This window comes from Dicentrarchus labrax, unplaced genomic scaffold (assembly GCF_905237075.1).
Source record: "Dicentrarchus labrax unplaced genomic scaffold, dlabrax2021, whole genome shotgun sequence".
Classification (NCBI taxonomy): Eukaryota; Metazoa; Chordata; class Actinopteri; family Moronidae; genus Dicentrarchus; species Dicentrarchus labrax.
In genome coordinates, this window is record NW_026136800.1 from 68,776 (window position 1) to 85,940 (window position 17,165).

Here is a 17,165-nt window from a genome sequence, read left to right on the forward strand (position 1 = left end):
CCTCCTGAGGGACAGGGATGTTGATGTCCTGCAGACTTTGGTTTGTGTCCTGCTGCTGAACTTCAGTCGACTGACTCAACCTGCTTCTGAGAAAGTAGCTGTCGATGCGAGTTCCCTGTTGACCCTTCTTCAGGCACCCTTTTATGCCTTGATGTATTTTAAGGCCTTTGGTGGAAGTAACCTTTTCCCAGCCACATATGCAGCTCTGGAGAGTGTGTCCTGCTGTAGCTGTTGGAGCCTCAGGTATGCTGATTGATCATCATTCTCGTAGTCTGTTCCGTTCCTGTATTCGTTCCCGGGTTGTCTGCAGACGAGTCATCTTCCGCCCCCGCTCTCACTGACTCAAGGGGTATATTCCTCTTTGAACTTTTTGGTAGCCATGTGTGGGTGGGACCCGTACACCGTTTGCATTCCTGAGACACTACTAAGACTCTGTGGGATGGTCAAGTGAGTGATGGCATCCTCTGAGTTATCAAGTGGGTGCCCTCCTTCCTAGATGTTTCACTGATAGGCATAAAAGGTAAAAGCTGCACTGAAGCAACAAACACTGGAGAGAGAAACTCCCTCCAGACAGGACAAGACCAAAACATTATAGTCTTTTATTTTATACATTATTATGTAAAAAGAACATCAAAAAACATTAAGGAACAGCTTTGATGCAGGCGTTTTTGTTTCTTAATGCAATGCAAAAGAATTTAATTATCAAGCATTTATGTAATGTGCACTGTATGATCTAAACAAAATACAAGTATCAGATTAAGGATCAGCAGATACTTAATATTTAATGACTCGGGGGCTAAAATCTATGATTGCGACATCTACTTTAGATCAAAATATTTCTAAAGACAACATCAGTTTTATTTTTATACATTATATGATTATTTTAAAAATTCAGTAGTCATGGCAGCTGGTTCATTAACTGTTGGTGTTCCAGACCTATTAATTGAGTGAGATTTGTTGATTTGCCCGAAAATTCTGAAAAACGTCTGAAATCAAATCTGAGTGCACTGTCCATTAATGTTACACATGCCAATGTAATTTTTGACACTGGGCTTCCTTTTCATTGACAGACTTAAATTGTACTGTGATGATGATTTCCTCCACTTAAGAACAAAATTCTTATATTTACAAACCCTGAAAAAGGTGATCCATCCTTTAAATCACTCATGTAACTCCAGTAATAAAAGAATAAACAAAAGCCTTCCCACCTCCAGCTGGTAGAAAATGCTGCTACCAGTCTGTTAACCAGGAGGAAGAAAATACAGATCTAAGAGGAGAGGGAGAGATTCAGGGAGGAGCTAAGCTGTTACTGAACTATAGAAGAGAGGAACTTCCATATTCAGCAGAGTTCAATACACAAACCAGAAACATTACCTTTATTCAACATGCTGTCACTGCACACAACTTTCTCTACTATTACTCTACTGTACATCATAACAGGTATGTTGTTTCTGCATGATGATGATGAAATTGAATTACAAAGAGTCTTTTGCAACACGAAATGAAAGAGTTATCTCTTCCTTTAGGTGTCCGCTGTGAAGAACTCACTCCAGTAAAGGATGAAGAGTCCAGTTTAGAAGACAGCACTGTTACTCTGTCCTACACATACTCTAAACTGAAAACTAATGATTATTTCTTCTGGTATCGACAATATCCAGGAAAACCACCAGAGTTCCTCATCTCACACTCTGCTTCGGGAAATGTAGGACAGGAACAAATCCCTGGACTGAAGATTAAAGTGGAGCAAAACCAAATAGATATGAACATCTCCTCTGCTGCAGTGACAGACTCTGCTGTGTACTACTGTGCTGTGAGGCCCACAGTGACAGGAAACACCAAAACTCTGTACAAAAACCTGACAGCTCCTCACTGAAGATTTACACACTCCATCTTCTGCTTTTACTGAACAACAGCCCCATCAAGTGGACACTGATAATAAGATCCAGTGATAAAATAAATAGTTATTCAGTTAACAGTCTGTCTTAAAACAACATTCACATGTTCATATGTACATTAAAACATGATTCTTTCTGTAATCATTCCTCCTGTTCATACTGGTCTTTAAAATATATTTTCCTGATGTCAATTCCATCCTAGTGATGGGGGACAAACTCCATAGTCCTCGTTCTGTACAGAAATATATTCCAAAGTTCAGTTCAAGGTAATATGATGATTCAGCAGTCTGAGTTACACAAAAAAGATACCATCTAAATCTTTTTGTGCAGAGGCAATTTTATGTTAAAAGTCTTAAACTTTAGAAGAAACCCACTGGATCTCACTGTTGAAGTCTCATATTAACTTCAACTGTGTTATCAGTTGAGGGGAATCCATCATCCTCTGTGAACGAATGAATATCTGGATAAAAGTTCATGACAATCCATTCAGTAGTTTCTGAGATATTTCACTGCTGAATATAAATGAGATGTAAATGTTGAGAGTTCCTCAACAGATGATAAAGAGGAAGGACCAATGATGTGAAGGCCCAGATCCATCAGAGTATCAATGTTCTTCCCTCTCTCTCCTCCCCCTCTCACTGCAGACATGAAACACTGGCTGAGAAACATCCTGATTCTGACTCTCTGGCTAGGTAACTCTTTAAACCTACTGATTGTTCTCCTTTAATCAATCATCTTTATTGATTCATCTCTTCCTCTGCATGTTCTCTTCTTCCCCAGAGTGTAAAGGAGAAGACAGAGTGAACCAGCCACCAGAAGATGTCATTGCTACTGAAGGAGAGACAGTTACACTTGGATGTACATTTGAGACCAGTGTTTCCACAACTGCATATTTGTTCTGGTACAAACAGGATGGAAACAACAGCCCCAAATTCATACTGAGCCGCATTCAACGAGATGAAGGGAACACAGCAGAGAAGTTCAAGGAGAGATTTTCATCCACACTGAATTCCACCTTAAAATCAGTTCCTCTGAAGATCCAGAAGCTTCAGCTGTCTGACTCTGCTGTGTACTACTGTGCTCTGCAGCCCACAGTGACAGGAAACACCAAAACTCTGTACAAAAACCTTTGGAGCAAAGACAACAGAATACTCCACAACATCCACTAGAGGGAGTCACACACTGTTAAACTTCAGTGGTATGGGATTGAATGGCTGGTTCATGTAAAGGATAATGTCTGACTATGTGTCTACTATCAGGAATTAATTGACCATGTGGGTGTGGGGCCGTTGCCCTCACAATGTCCATTCATTCTGTAAAATGGACACCTCAAACTGCATGAATCCACTTATACCATGGTCACTTTCCAATGAAGAAAAATAATCTGTATTTTATATTTTCATGTTTGGATTCTTATGCTGTCTCGTGAACGCGGAACCCGAGTTGTTCTGCCGCGAGAACGTGACGTCATTGCCTGGCTTGTACCACTTACAGCGTTCCATTTGTCTTTGGGCATTACGAGTCAGAAAGAAGTGCAGCAGCTGTGTGGTTATTGTTTGTGGATCATCTAAACAAGCTCAATGTGAAATAATAATACGTTTTTCTACATAAACAGTAACATTTCAAGTAATTCCGTTATTGCAAGTCTTACATTTCAATAATATTTTGCCATTTTCGCCTATTTCAATTTCAACAAGTGCTGTGGCGTTTCTGGCGGGCTAGTGTTATTGTTAGCTACATTAGCCTATTTAGCAAACCAGCTCGAAAACAAAACTTCACATTGTATTGAACTCACAGCAACACTGTGCAATGCATAAATTGGTGACCGGACTAAAGCAGCAATGTAAACAGTTTGTAGGAGCATTTAAAATCGACATTAAAACGACCAACGTAGTACAAATACAAAGAAAATACATCTCAATATGGGCGCTGCCATCTTTGTTTTGCGGGTCGTACGTGACCCCCCGTCCAGCTCGGGGTACCCTGAGGAACCCTGAGGAACCCTGAGGAACCCCGAGCTGGACGAAATTCCGACCAAAAGGGGGCGTGTCTCGGTGAAATCTCGCGAGATAGCGGCGAGATTTACACTTTCCAACTCGGATTCCGAGTTCACGAGACAAATGGAAAGCAGCAAAAGTCTAAATTATTTTACAAGCCCTAGTGTTTCCCTGGTAAAAGCTGAGGGTTTGACTAATACCTGGAAGAATCATTACCAACCTATAAGGTTCTGATGCAACAAAAACAATGTTCACTACTCCAGTAAATAGGACGAACCATAGATACAACTTGGAAACTGAAGATATTTCTAGTTCCCTCTACTCAGAGAGCGCTTTGGCTCAGCTATGAGACAGAGAGCTGACATTATGATAGCAAGATTCTCAGTAACATTGTGTACGGTCAACAAACATTGAATTTAACATGACAGTATGTTTAAACACAAGCCTAGCTAGCTATCAGCCATGTCATTGTCCCCAAATCAAATCAAGATTTTCACCAACAAGAGGTCCTGTGGACTGACGGTTGCAGTCTGAAGTAGTGAGCTGAATAGCATATGGGATGTGGGAGGATCACTAATATAAAGTATCAATAAGTTCAGAGGGGCAGTTAAGTGTCCTACATCAGGAATTAATGGACATCCAGCAGCCAATCAGAATCCAGTATTCACTCCGACCATGGTATAAAACATGTGAAGAGCTGGTGTTTCAGATCATCGTACAATTGAGTTTATCTAGATTTTAATTTCCCACAAAATCCTGTAAAGCAGGTGAGAGCAAATATGCTGTCTGTTGATGTTAAACTCAGCATTCATAGTCTGGGTATAATGTTTGACACTTATCTTTCATTATCAGCTGACTTAAAGCATACAAAATGTATTTCTGAATATGAAAGAAGCAAACAATCTTCCTCTTTGGAGCTGAAAATCAACATTGTAGGTGATTTATTTTCAATTCAATTCAAGTTATGTGTCATGTGAATAACACTGTTTGAGTGTTTAATAAGTAATGGATGTGTGTCTACTGTAATTGAAGAGTAGTTTATCATCTGATTAAAGTAACAAGGACATTTTATTCTTTGTAGACTCTGTTGGCGCCTGTGGACAAAAGCAGTAGAGTTTCATTGAAATGATTTTAATTGAAATCTGATTTAATCTGACCCAGTGGCAGGAATTAACAATTTTACATGTAGAATGAATCAATCTAATCACTGCAGGTCTTGTATGCTTATGTTCATCATATAGATATGTCAGTCTTAAATATGGACTGTTTTATAACCAGTTAAAAGTTAATTATAGTAGGTTTAAAGATTGAACTCAGTCAGGACCTTCACGTGCTGTAAAGTGTCAATCAGTGTGACCTTATCAGCTACTTGTTACCTGATGGAAATGATGGCATTTAGTGAATAACAGCAGCACAGCAGTGACAAACACACTATTTGTCAGAGTTGTGAGAGGAAGGAGGGAGGGATTAAGGGAGGAGCAAAACTGAGACTCAAGTACAGAAAAGACAGAAACTTTCACAGTGGTGTTTCATCCAAAAAACAGACAGATTGTCTTTATCTTTAAGATGCTGTCAGTGAACTTCAGTCTGTTTGTGACTTTGTTTCTGCTCACAATAAGAGGTAGGTGAGATCATTAACATTAAAAGAGCTTCATTGATAAAAACCTTTAGATCATAAAGTTACAGAGTTATCTCTTCCTTTAGGTCAGCTGTGAAGAACTCACTGCAGTCAAGAAACAAGAGTCCAGTTTAGAAGACAGCACTGTTACTCTGTCCTACACATACTCCAGAAAAGCAACTGGTCAAGATCAATTTTACTGGTATCGACAATATCCAGGAAAACCACCAGAGTTCCTCATCTCTCACTCAGGAACATTAATGTCTAACCCAGTCTCTAGACTGTCAGTTACAGTGAGTGAGGATAAAACCCAAATGGATCTGCAGATCTCCTCTGCTGCAGTGACAGACTCTGCTCTGTACTACTGTGCTGTGAGGCCCACAGTGACAGCAAATTCAATTCAATTTTCAATTCAATTTTATTTGTATAGCGCCAATTCATAACAGAAGTTATCTCAGGACACTTTTCAAATAGAGCAGGTCTAGACCGAACTCTTTAACATTAATTACAGAGACCCAACAGTACCACCATGAGCAAGCACTTGGCGACAAGGGCAAGGAAAAACTGCCTGTTAAAAGGCAGAAACCTAGGACAGATCCTCCGGCTCTAGGTGGGTGGTCGTCTGTCTCGACCAGTTGGGGTGAGAGAGAGAGAGAGAGAGAGAGAGAGAGAGAGAGAGAGAGAGAGAGAGAGCGACAGACAGACAGACAGGTGCACAGCAACAACAGTATTGGCAATGGCAGTCAAGCAGGACCATGGCAGGAGGCTCCACCAGGATCCATGAGAACCTGCGAGACGAAAGCACAAGAACTCCGGGGGAAGAAGTGGAGTTAGTAACATGCATTAAAGGGACATGAATGAGTGCAGAAAGAGAGAGGAAGAGAGGAGCTCAGTGCACCATGGGAAATCCCCCGATAGCCTAGGCCTATAGCAGCATAACTAAGGGATGGTTCAGGACTCACCTGATCCAGCCCTAACTATAAGCTTTATCAAAGAGGAATGTCTTAAGCCTACTCTTGAATGTGGTGAGGGTGTCTGCCTCCCGAACCACAACTGGAAGCTGGTTCCACAGGAGAGGAGCTTGGTAACTGAAGGCTCTGGCTCCTGTTCTACTTTTAGAGACTATAGGAACCACAAGTAGCCCAGCATTCAGAGAACGTAGTGTTCTAGAGGGGTAATAGGGTACTATGAGCTCTTTAAGATATGAAGGGGCCTGACCATGAAGAGCTTTATAGGTGAGGAGGAGTATTTTAAATTCAATTCTACATTTTATAGGGAGCCAATGCAGAGTAGCTAGTACAGGAGAGATGTGATCTCTTTTTCTAGTTCCTGTCAGTACTCGTGCTGCAGCGTTCTGAATTAATTGGAGCGTTTTAATGGACTTATTGGGGCAACCTGATAATAAAGAGTTGCAGTAATCCAGCCTTGAAGTAACAAATGCATGGATTAGTTTTTCTGCATCTGTCTGTGATAGTATGTGTCTAATTTTTCTAATATTACGTAAATGAAAGAAGGCAGTCCTAGAGGTCTGCTTTATGTGGGGAGTTAAATGACAAATCCTGATCAAAGATAACTCCAAGATTCCTGACAGTGGTGCTAGAGGCCAAGTTAATGCCATCTAGAGTGACTATATCTTTAGACAATGAGTCTCTAAGGTTTTTGGGGCCAAGAACAAGAATTTCGGTTTTTTCTGAGTTTAACATCAGAAAATTGCAGGTCATCCAGGATTTGATGTCCTCAAGACATGCTTGTAATTTAGATAATTGATTAATTTCATTGGGTTTGATTGATAGATATAACTGCGTATCATCTGCATAACAGTGAAAGTTAATGGAGTGATTCCTAATAATGTTGCCTAAAGGGAGCATATATAAAGTAAATAGTATTGGTCCAAGTACAGAACCTTGTGGAACTCCATGACTAACTTTAGTATCTATGGAGGATTCATCGTTAACATGTACAAACTGAGAACGATCTGATAAGTATGACTTAAACCAGGTTAGGGCAGTTCCTTTAATGCCAATTTGATGCTCAAGTCTCTGTAAAAGAATATCATGGTCAATGGTGTCAAATGCAGCACTAAGATCTAATAATACAAGTACAGAGACAAGTCCATTGTCAGAAGCAGTCAGAAGGTCATTATTAACTTTAACCAGAGCTGTCTCTGTGCTATGATGAACTCTAAATCCTGACTGAAAATCCTCAAATAAAGTATTGTTATGTAGAAAGTCACACAACTCTTTGGCGACTACTTTCTCCAGAATCTTAGAGAGGAACGGGAGGTTAGAAATCGGTCTATAGTTGGCTAAAACCCCTGGGTCAAGAGTAGACTTTTTAAGAAGGGGTTTAATTACAGCTACTTTGAAGGACTGTGGTACATATCCTGATAATAAAGAAAAAAAAAGAAAGCAAACCCACAGTCTCTGTACAAAAACACAAGCTGACACACTGACAAGCTGCTGGAAGCCTTTTTTCCACACTGTTGGACTCCAACTTTTTAGCTCCACTAGAGGGCGACATTATCAAGTAGGCGGTGCACTACTTCTGCACTGTGTTCAACCATTCTGTCAATAATAACTGCTGCTGTGAAGAGAACAATTGTCACACTGAATGTTGAACATCAGCTAGTTTCTCCTGTTGATTTAAACCTTGTTGTAGAGATGGAACATTGGCTGTGGATTATTCTTGCTGCTCTTTTCTTTGGTAAGATAGAAAGCACAACATGTTTTTATTCTTTTCTAAAGATTGATGGAAACTGGAGTTCAGAGCAGAAATCTCTCAACAGTTGAGCTGTTTCTGTCCACAGAGTAACACTGTACACTTGATATTTTCCACTGTCTTCTCCTCTCAGCCTCATGAACAATGTTAGTCTAATGGCTTCATTTTCTCCACTTTTTCCAGGACTAATAGCTGGAGACACAATCTCTCCTGTAGAAGATAAAGTCAGTGGAAGAGAAGGAGAATCTGTCATACTCAAATGTCGATATCAGACAGATTACAGCTATATTAGGCTTTACTGGTACAGACATTCTGACCTTCTGACATTCTGAGGGAGTCACACACTGTAGAAAAGGCCCCAAAGTTGGGACATATTATGTTTGTGTGATGTTTTATAGATGTAGTGTTGGTCAGCTCATATAGCCCCCCTGCTGGTTATGTAGTGTAACTGATGGCGCTCGGTCAGAGAGGTGTGTGTGTGGATTAACAGTTAATTAACGTCACGGCAAGTGGTCTGTGCGTGGATGAAAAGTGAATATGTCCGGATATATTGTTGATGTACTGTATTTACGTTGCTGCAGCTATAGATTATTTCATTATTTCTGTTGTTCTGATGGGTAGCTTTCACACTTACCATGTGATCACTGTTTAAGCTAGTTGTCTCTGATCGAGTGTACGTCACGTCACGTGTTGTTATTGTTATTGCTCCGACTCGCTAGTGTAATGTTTACAGTGAGCGTTACGTAAATATTACCATGTGATGTTGTTTATATGTGTGTTAATATGCTAGTAAGTCAGGGAAGTGTGTTTCAGGACTGTGATAGTGGTAATTAGAGGCAAAAGGAGATGTAGTAATTTCAGTACTCCTTTATCATGTTTATTAGTGATTAAGAGCTTTATCCTTTATTTATTTGTGTATTTGTTATTGTTCATTTGATATAGAAAACCACATGACCTCATTGAAAGAGAGTATTAAACACCTGCACTATCCATTACCTGCCTCTTCATTTGGACCCTCTGAAAGTGAATTGGCCTTAAGTTGGTGTTCTGGCCGGCACCCGAGTGTGAACTCAGTGATAGCCCCAGAACTAACGCCAGATACAGTATACTGCCAGTGTCTTCACTACACACACTGTCAAACTACAGTGGTATGTGATAATACGGTCTGACAGGACTGAGATGTAAAGCTTTAGAAATGAAACTCCTGACACTGCATTGGAAATGAAATGTTATCAAGGTAACCAAGGTAACACTAAAATAGAAAGGATTATACCTTTCAGATATAATAATCTATATATATCTGAATGAAGTAGTGAAGCAGTAAAGATACAGCACAAAATAAGGGAAATGTTATACATAGTCACACAAACATGTGTGTAACATTTCATAAAATTGTATCCAAATTATTGTTACATAGGTAAGTGCTGTAGATACAGGTCATAGGTCTGTACTCTCTATTTGTTTCATATAATACTAACAATCATGATATTAATTACTTAATTTTATTATCAGCAGGCTGAGGGCAGCAGACGCCAACAAGATCAGCAGGATCACCAGGAAGGCTGGCTCCATCCTGGGGCTCCAACTGGACTCTTTGGTGGTGGTGTCTGAGAGGAGGATGCTGTGTAAACTGCACAGTATCCTGGACAACAACAATCACCCTCTCCACCAGGTGATAACCTCGAGCAGAAGCACCTTCAGCAACAGACTCATTCCCCCCCGGTGTAACACTGAACGCCAGAGGAAGTCTTTTCTTCCTGTGGCCATCAGACTGTATAACTCATCTACCTCCGGTCGTGAACAATGTCACTTTGTCACTTTATCATTTTTACCCATCATATCACTTTGTCACTTTATCTTGTGTGTACTATGCTGATACAATTGTATCACTTTATCACTGTTTATCACTTTAAACAACCCCTCACTATATTTAGTTGTACTTATTTTATTTAAATGTATGCGGCTAACTGCACAGTGTGTATTGTTGCATATCATATATACCTACATTAACTGTCATTTTTGTGGCATTGTTGCATTTAGTTACTTGTTTTATTTTCTTACTCTTGTATTACTTGTATTATTTCTATTCAACTATTGCCATTACCAATCTCTCCCCCCCCCCAACTGGTCGAGACAGACGACCACCCACCTAGAGCCGAAGGATCTGTCCTAGGTTTCTGCCTTTTAACAGGCAGTTTTTCCTTGCCCTTGTCGCCAAGGTCTTGCTCATGGTGGTACTGTTGGGTCTCTGTAAATAATGGCAGATACAGGACAGAGGCCATGTTTAACAATTATGACCTCTCTCATTTTTATTATCTTGCTTTTTCTCTCAGGTCTTGCAGGTTGATCAGTAATTGAGTGGTTTGAGTTCATGACTCAAGATGATGCACTCGGTGCTTGGTCAAAGGAAAACTTTCTGAGCTAGTTTGACATTAGGTCTACTTATTATACAATATATTATTATTATTACCATATTATTATGTGTAAAGTGTTGCTGTTTCAGACCTTTATGCAACTGAATTTTGCTAAGCTTTCCGTTGAAATTAACCAACAGTACAGTATTAGTCTGGGTATAATATTGTACACTGAGCTTCCCTTTCATCATCAGCTGACTAAAGTTGTACATTGATGAAATAATGTTTCCTTTTTTCTTTTCTTTGAATGTGATAGAAGCCAAACATCTTCCTATAAAAAAATAAACTGATCTATTTTTGTTAAGTACCTGTGATGTAATTTTTCCTCAAATGTGACTCTAATGTAATAATGTTTGTGTAAAGTATTTAATAAGTAATGAATATGGTTGTCATGTGTAAATGAACAGTAGTATATCGTCGGACTAAAAATTTAACTCAGTCAGGACCTTCACGTGCTGTAAAGTGTCAATCAGTGTGACCTTATCAGCTACTTGTTACCTGATGGAAATGATGTCATTAGTGAATAACAGCAGCACAGCAGTGACAAACACACTATTTGTCAGAGTTGTGAGAGGAAGGAGGGAGGGATTAAGGGAGGAGCAAAACTGAGACTCAGTACAGAAAAGACAGAAACTTTCACAGTGGTGTTTCATCCAAAAAACAGACAGATTGTCTTTATCTTTAAGATGCTGTCAGTGAACTTCAGTCTGTTTGTGACTTTGTTTCTGCTCACAATAAGAGGTAGGTGAGATCATTAACATTAAAAGAGATTCATTGATAAAAACCTTTAGATCATAAAGTTACAGAGTTATCTCTTCCTTTAGGTGTCAGCTGTGAAGAACTCACTGCAGTCAAGAAACAAGAGTCCAGTTTAGAAGACAGCACTGTTACTCTGTCCTACAAATACTCCAGAAAAGCAACTACTGAATATTTCTTCTGGTATCGACAATATCCAGGAAAACCACCACAGTTCCTCATCTCTCACTCAGGAACAGGAACATTAATGTCTAACCCAGTCTCTAGACTGTCAGTTACAGTGAGTGAGGATAAAACCCAAATGGATCTGCAGATCTCCTCTGCTGCAGTGACAGACTCTGCTCTGTACTACTGTGCTGTGAGGCCCACAGTGACAGCAAACCCACAGTCTCTGTACAAAAACACAAGCTGACACACTGACAAGCTGCTGGAAGCCTTTTTTCCACACTGTTGGACTCAACTTTTTAGCTCCACTAGAGGGCGACATTATCAAGTAGGCGGTGCACTACTTCTGCACTGTGTTCAACCATTCTGTCAATAATAACTGCTGCTGTGAAGAGAACAATTGTCACACTGAATGTTGAACATCAGCTAGTTTCTCCTGTTGATTTAAACCTTGTTGTAGAGATGGAACATTGGCTGTGGATTATTCTTGCTGCTCTTTTCTTTGGTAAGATAGAAAGCACAACATGTTTTTATTCTTTTCTAAAGATTGATGGAAACTGGAGTTCAGAGCAGAAATCTCTCAACAGTTGAGCTGTTTCTGTCCACAGAGTAACACTGTACACTTGATATTTTCCACTGTCTTCTCCTCTCAGCCTCATGAACAATGTTAGTCTAATGGCTTCATTTTCTCCACTTTTTCCAGGACTAATAGCTGGAGACACAATCTCTCCTGTAGGAGATAAAGTCAGTGGAAGAGAAGGAGAATCTGTCACACTCAAATGTCGATATCAGACAACTGTCAGCAATATTGTCCTTTACTGGTACAGACATTCTGACCTTCAGGCTCCTCAGTTTATACTCTATAAAGGAGCAAAAGGATCTTCAGCTGAATACATTCCAGATAATCGATATGAATCTAAAACAACAGATTCATCAACTGAACTGACCATCAGAAAACTAACCCTGGCAGACACAGCTCTCTACTACTGTGCTCTAGAAACACAGTGATACAAAGTGTAGAAGAGGCTGTACAAAAACCTGAACACAGATATCTGACTACTCTTCAAAGAGGAGGGAAGTGGTATTCAAACCACAGCTTCATATCAGATGGATTCTGCTAATTCCTGTTTTATCAGAGTCACTGTGGTTACAGCTGCTAATGAAACACTGTGGGAGGATTCACATGAGCAGCAAATCCACATCAATGACAAACCAACTGGATGATGCTTCAAACACAAGACACCATGGAAACAAATAAATCAACACTGAAAATTAAAATGAGTAATATGTGACATCTGAACAACAACGTGTCTTACATACAAACTTTTAAATAAATAGATCTGTGACCTGAATTGTGTATCTAAAGTGCATTTATCATACATTGTTTTATTCCTATAACATTTCTATTTGTTTCCCAACATTTACCAGGTCAGACTGGGTCCGGTATTTTATAGCTCAAATATTCAGTCATATACTGAGCATACTGAGCTGATCTGTTACCAGCTGGACTGGGTACAGTCTGAATATTTCTCAGCAGAAGTCCACCTTTACAGTTTCTGGTCTTTAACATTTTTATTCAGTTTTGTTTTCCATCTGATTGAACTGCAGTAAATGATGGACTGTTTGTTGATTTGTAATCATATAAGACAGGGCTGTGAATGAGGCCTGTCAGTGTGATCAGGCTCCTCCTTCTAATCCACCAACTTAGTGTTGATGAAGACTAAACAGAGAGATCACAGCCTTCTTTCTACTTGCTGTAGCTCACAGTTACTCAACACTGCAGATATGACGCAGCCTCTGTTCATCTCAGTGTTGCTGGCTGCTCTGTGCCTTGGTATGAACACAACTCTGTTTCTGTGATATCAATCCAACATTGACATGATTCTTTAACAGCACACTGATCCTGTTTGTTGCTGTTTTACAGAATGCAGAGCACAAAGAGACAACGTGCTGCAACCAAAAGGAGATGTGACTGCGACTGAAGGAGAGGAAGTAACACTTGACTGTCAATATAACAGCAGTTCATCAAATGATTATCTCTTCTGGTACAAACAGGATGGAAACAACAGCCCCAAATTCATACTGATGCGTTATAAAGGGGATGAAGGGAACATAGCAGACGAATTTAAGAAAAGATTTTCATCCACACTGGATTCAACCTCAAGATCAGTTCCTCTGAAGATCCAGAAGCTTCAGCTGTCTGACTCTGCTGTGTACTACTGTGCTCTGCGGCCCACAGTGACAGGAAACACCAAAACTCTGTACAAAAACCTTTGGAGCAAAGACAACAGAATACTCCACAACATCCACTAGAGGGAGTCACACACTGTTTTTGAGGGATATTATTTATGTCAACAATAACTTATCATAATTGAATGTAACAGCAAATGCTGATGTGACATTAAAAATTGCAGGTTAACTATCATATTGAGCTCCTTAATTAAACATTAAAACATAAAACTTTCCAAATGTAAAAAATTCAAAATAATTTCACACACAAATAAGAATGAATAAGATTGTGTACTATATTCTAGTCTTTCTGCTTAAAACAATCAATAAATGCTTGAAAAGCTTAGCTAACAAGTCGGTATAATCACTGATTACTTTAATTAAAACAACATGTTTCTTTGCATGTTGACCGTATTGCTCAGTGACTGTCTGGATGAAACAGAGCAATGTTAATCTGATATCTAATCAGTTTACCAATTTCTCCCACTTGCATGACTGATGTTGGTCCTAGAAGGGTGTAAGGAAGATGTCTAATTCAATTCAATTCAATTTTATTTGTATAGTACTAAATCATAACTGAGGTTATCTCAGGACACTTTTCCAAATAGAGCAGGTCTAGACCGTACTCCTTATATAAGATATCAATTATATTATTTTAATATTATAATAATATTTATTATTATAAATAACAATTATCAGTATTGGACTTTCAAATGAGAATTGGGGTTTTAAACACACAGTTTCTCTCTCAAACCGCTCCTCTTCCTGGAATGAATCCAAGCTCGATTACACGTCCCTCTTCTTCCTGCTCTCAAACACAATAAGCCCCACTCTGTTCACATATTTCCTTGTTCCCTCCCCTTTAGAGCTACAGTTAGAGGATGGGTGTAACTAACATGTGGTGCAGCGTGAGAGCTGGCAGGCCCCCATTCGCTGCAGAAACACATGCTGTTTAGATCAGAGCTCAAACTAGTTTCAGTTCTAAGAAAGTGAAACTCAGGCAGCCGTTGCTACTGAGAGGTGAAATGGCACAGAAAGGAGATCAGCTGGACCAGAAAACCTTCTGTTGTTCGATCTGTCTGGATCTATTAAAAGATCCGGTAACTACTCCCTGTCAACACAGTTACTGCATGAACTGTATTACAAGCTTCTGGGATGAAGCAGATGAGAAGAAAATCTACAGCTGCCCTCAGTGTAGGCAGACGTTCACACTGAGACCTGTCCTGAAGAAAAACACATTGTTAGCGGATTTAGTGGAGGAACTGAGAAGACTGGACTCCAAGCTGCTCCTGCTGATCTCTGCTATGCTGGACCTGAAGATGTGTCCTGTGATTTCTGCACTGGGGAGAAAACTGAAAGCCCTCAAGTCCTGTCTGGTCTGTCTGGTTTCTTACTGTGAGAAACACCTCCAGCCTCATTATGATGTGACTCCATTAAAGAAACACGAAGCTGGTGGACCCCTCCAAGAAGCTCCAGGAGAACATGTCATGATGAGGTGATGAAGATGTTCTGCCGTACTGATCAGCAGTGTATCTGTTATCTCTGCTCCATGGATGAACATAAAGGCCACGACACAGTCTCAGCTGCAGCAGAAAGGGACTGAGAGGCAGAGAGAGAGCTCGAGGTGAGTCGACAAAACATCCAGCAGAGAATCCAGGACAGAGAGAAAGATGTGAAGGAGCTTCAACGGGAGGTGGAGGCTATCAATCGCTCTGCTGATAAAGCAGTGGAGGACAGTGAGAAGATCTTCACTCAGCTGATCCGTCTCATGGAGAAAAGAAGCTCCGATGTGAAGCAGCAGGTCAGATCCCAGCAGGAAACTGAAGTGAGTCGAGTCAAAGAGCTTCAGGAGAAGCTGGAGCAGGAGATCACTGAGCTGAAGAGGAAAGACGCTGAGATGAAGAAGCTGTCACACACAGAGGACCACAACCAGTTTCTACACAACTACCCCTCACTGTCAGCACTCAGTGGATCTACATCCAGCATCAATATCCGGGTCCTCTGAGGTACTTTGAGGATGTGACAGCGGCTGTTTCAGAGCTCAGTGATAAACTACAGGACGTTCTGAGGAGAGAAATGGACAAACGTCTCACTGACAGTGACTGAAGTGGATGTTTTACTGCCACAGCCAGAGCCCAAGACCAGAGCTGGATTCTTACAATATTCATGTGAACTCACACTGGATCCATACACAGCACACAGATGTCTGTTATTATCTGAGGGAACAGAAAAGCAACAGTCATGGGCCAACAACAGTCTTATTTTAGTGACCCAGACAGATTCACTTATTGGTTTCAGGTCCTGAGTAAGAGAGTCTAACTGGACGTTGTTACTGGGAGGTGGAGTGGACAGGGAAGGAGGTTATGTAGCAGTCGCATACAAGAATATCAGCAGAACCAAGAAGTGGAGTGGATTTGGACAAAATAACAAATCTTGAGGCGTTTGCATGTGACAAAAACAGTAAAAGCTTTTGGTACAACAATGTCCCAACTTCCATCTCAGGTCCTCAGTCCTCCAGAGTTGGAGTGTACCTGGATCACAGTGCAGGTATTCTTTCCTTCAACAGCATCTCTAAAACCATGACTCTCCTCCACAGAGTCCAGACCACATTCACTCAACCTCTCTATGCTGGGTTTTGGCTTTTCAATTATGGAGTCTCTGCTGAGTTCTGTTAACTCCAATTAGGCAGAAGTAATTTAGGAGTTCAGTTCTGAGTTTTAAGTCTGAAACATATGTTCTCTTCCTCTTTGTTGCTGAGAGCTGATTGTTGTAGTATTTCTTTACTGCATAGAGATCACCTGTCAATCAAACATTATGGGCGGTACTTTCACATCTTCTCATTTGTTGTTCTGTGAATGTTTAGATGGCGGTCCTTCCTGTGTCTGTTTAGCCATGGAGGCTCCAACTGCCCATAACAACTTTTCTTTAACTGAACTCACATTTTTCTGATTTAAAATGTAAACTTCTCTGTGCTCTAAATGTTTATTGAATATTTGTATTCATGTATTTCTATGGTGTTTCTCTTCCACTGCATGAGTGAGAGAAAGCACAAGACCTTCCTTTATCGTAGATATTTTGTACATTTGTAAACAAAAACACAACAAAAAAGGAGATTTTATTACATTTTCATTTATTTCTTTGGCAGACCAAATGTTTTTACAAATACTACAAACAAGCTGATGGCACTGATTATTTCTTCTGGTATCGACAATATCCAGGAAAACCACCAGAGTTCCTCATCTTTCACTTTGGACACACAAAATGCAACAACCTCTAGACTGTCAGTTACAGTGAGTGAGGATAAAACCCAAATGGATCTGCAGATCTCCTCTGCTGCAGTGACAGACTCTGCTCTGTACTACTGTGCTGTGAG

At 40.2% G+C, this 17,165-nt stretch overlaps 1 long non-coding RNA gene and 2 gene segments (V, D, J or C); 2 read left to right on the forward strand and 1 right to left on the reverse strand.

Moving 5' to 3' along the window:
* The window catches only part of LOC127359871 (T cell receptor alpha variable 14/delta variable 4-like), a 30,731-nt gene extending 27,429 nt beyond the window's left edge, over positions 1 to 3,302 (forward strand). Inside the window, 1 exon segment of the V gene segment in view lies at positions 2,788 to 3,302. Within this exon segment, the coding sequence occupies positions 2,788 to 3,064 (277 nt within the window).
* The window catches only part of LOC127359876 (uncharacterized), a 47,824-nt gene extending 35,310 nt beyond the window's left edge, over positions 1 to 12,514 (reverse strand). Inside the window, exon 1 of the long non-coding RNA XR_007883020.1 lies at positions 12,401 to 12,514. This is a non-coding gene — a long non-coding RNA (uncharacterized LOC127359876). The remainder of the gene's footprint in view (positions 1 to 12,400) is intronic.
* A 654-nt stretch (positions 12,515 to 13,168) lies between these two features.
* Positions 13,169 to 13,916, forward strand: LOC127359869 (T cell receptor alpha variable 38-2/delta variable 8-like). The segment is given in 2 exon segments: positions 13,169 to 13,397; positions 13,488 to 13,916. Coding segments are annotated over 2 exon segments (510 nt in total).
* Positions 13,917 to 17,165: the final 3,249 nt, after the last annotated feature.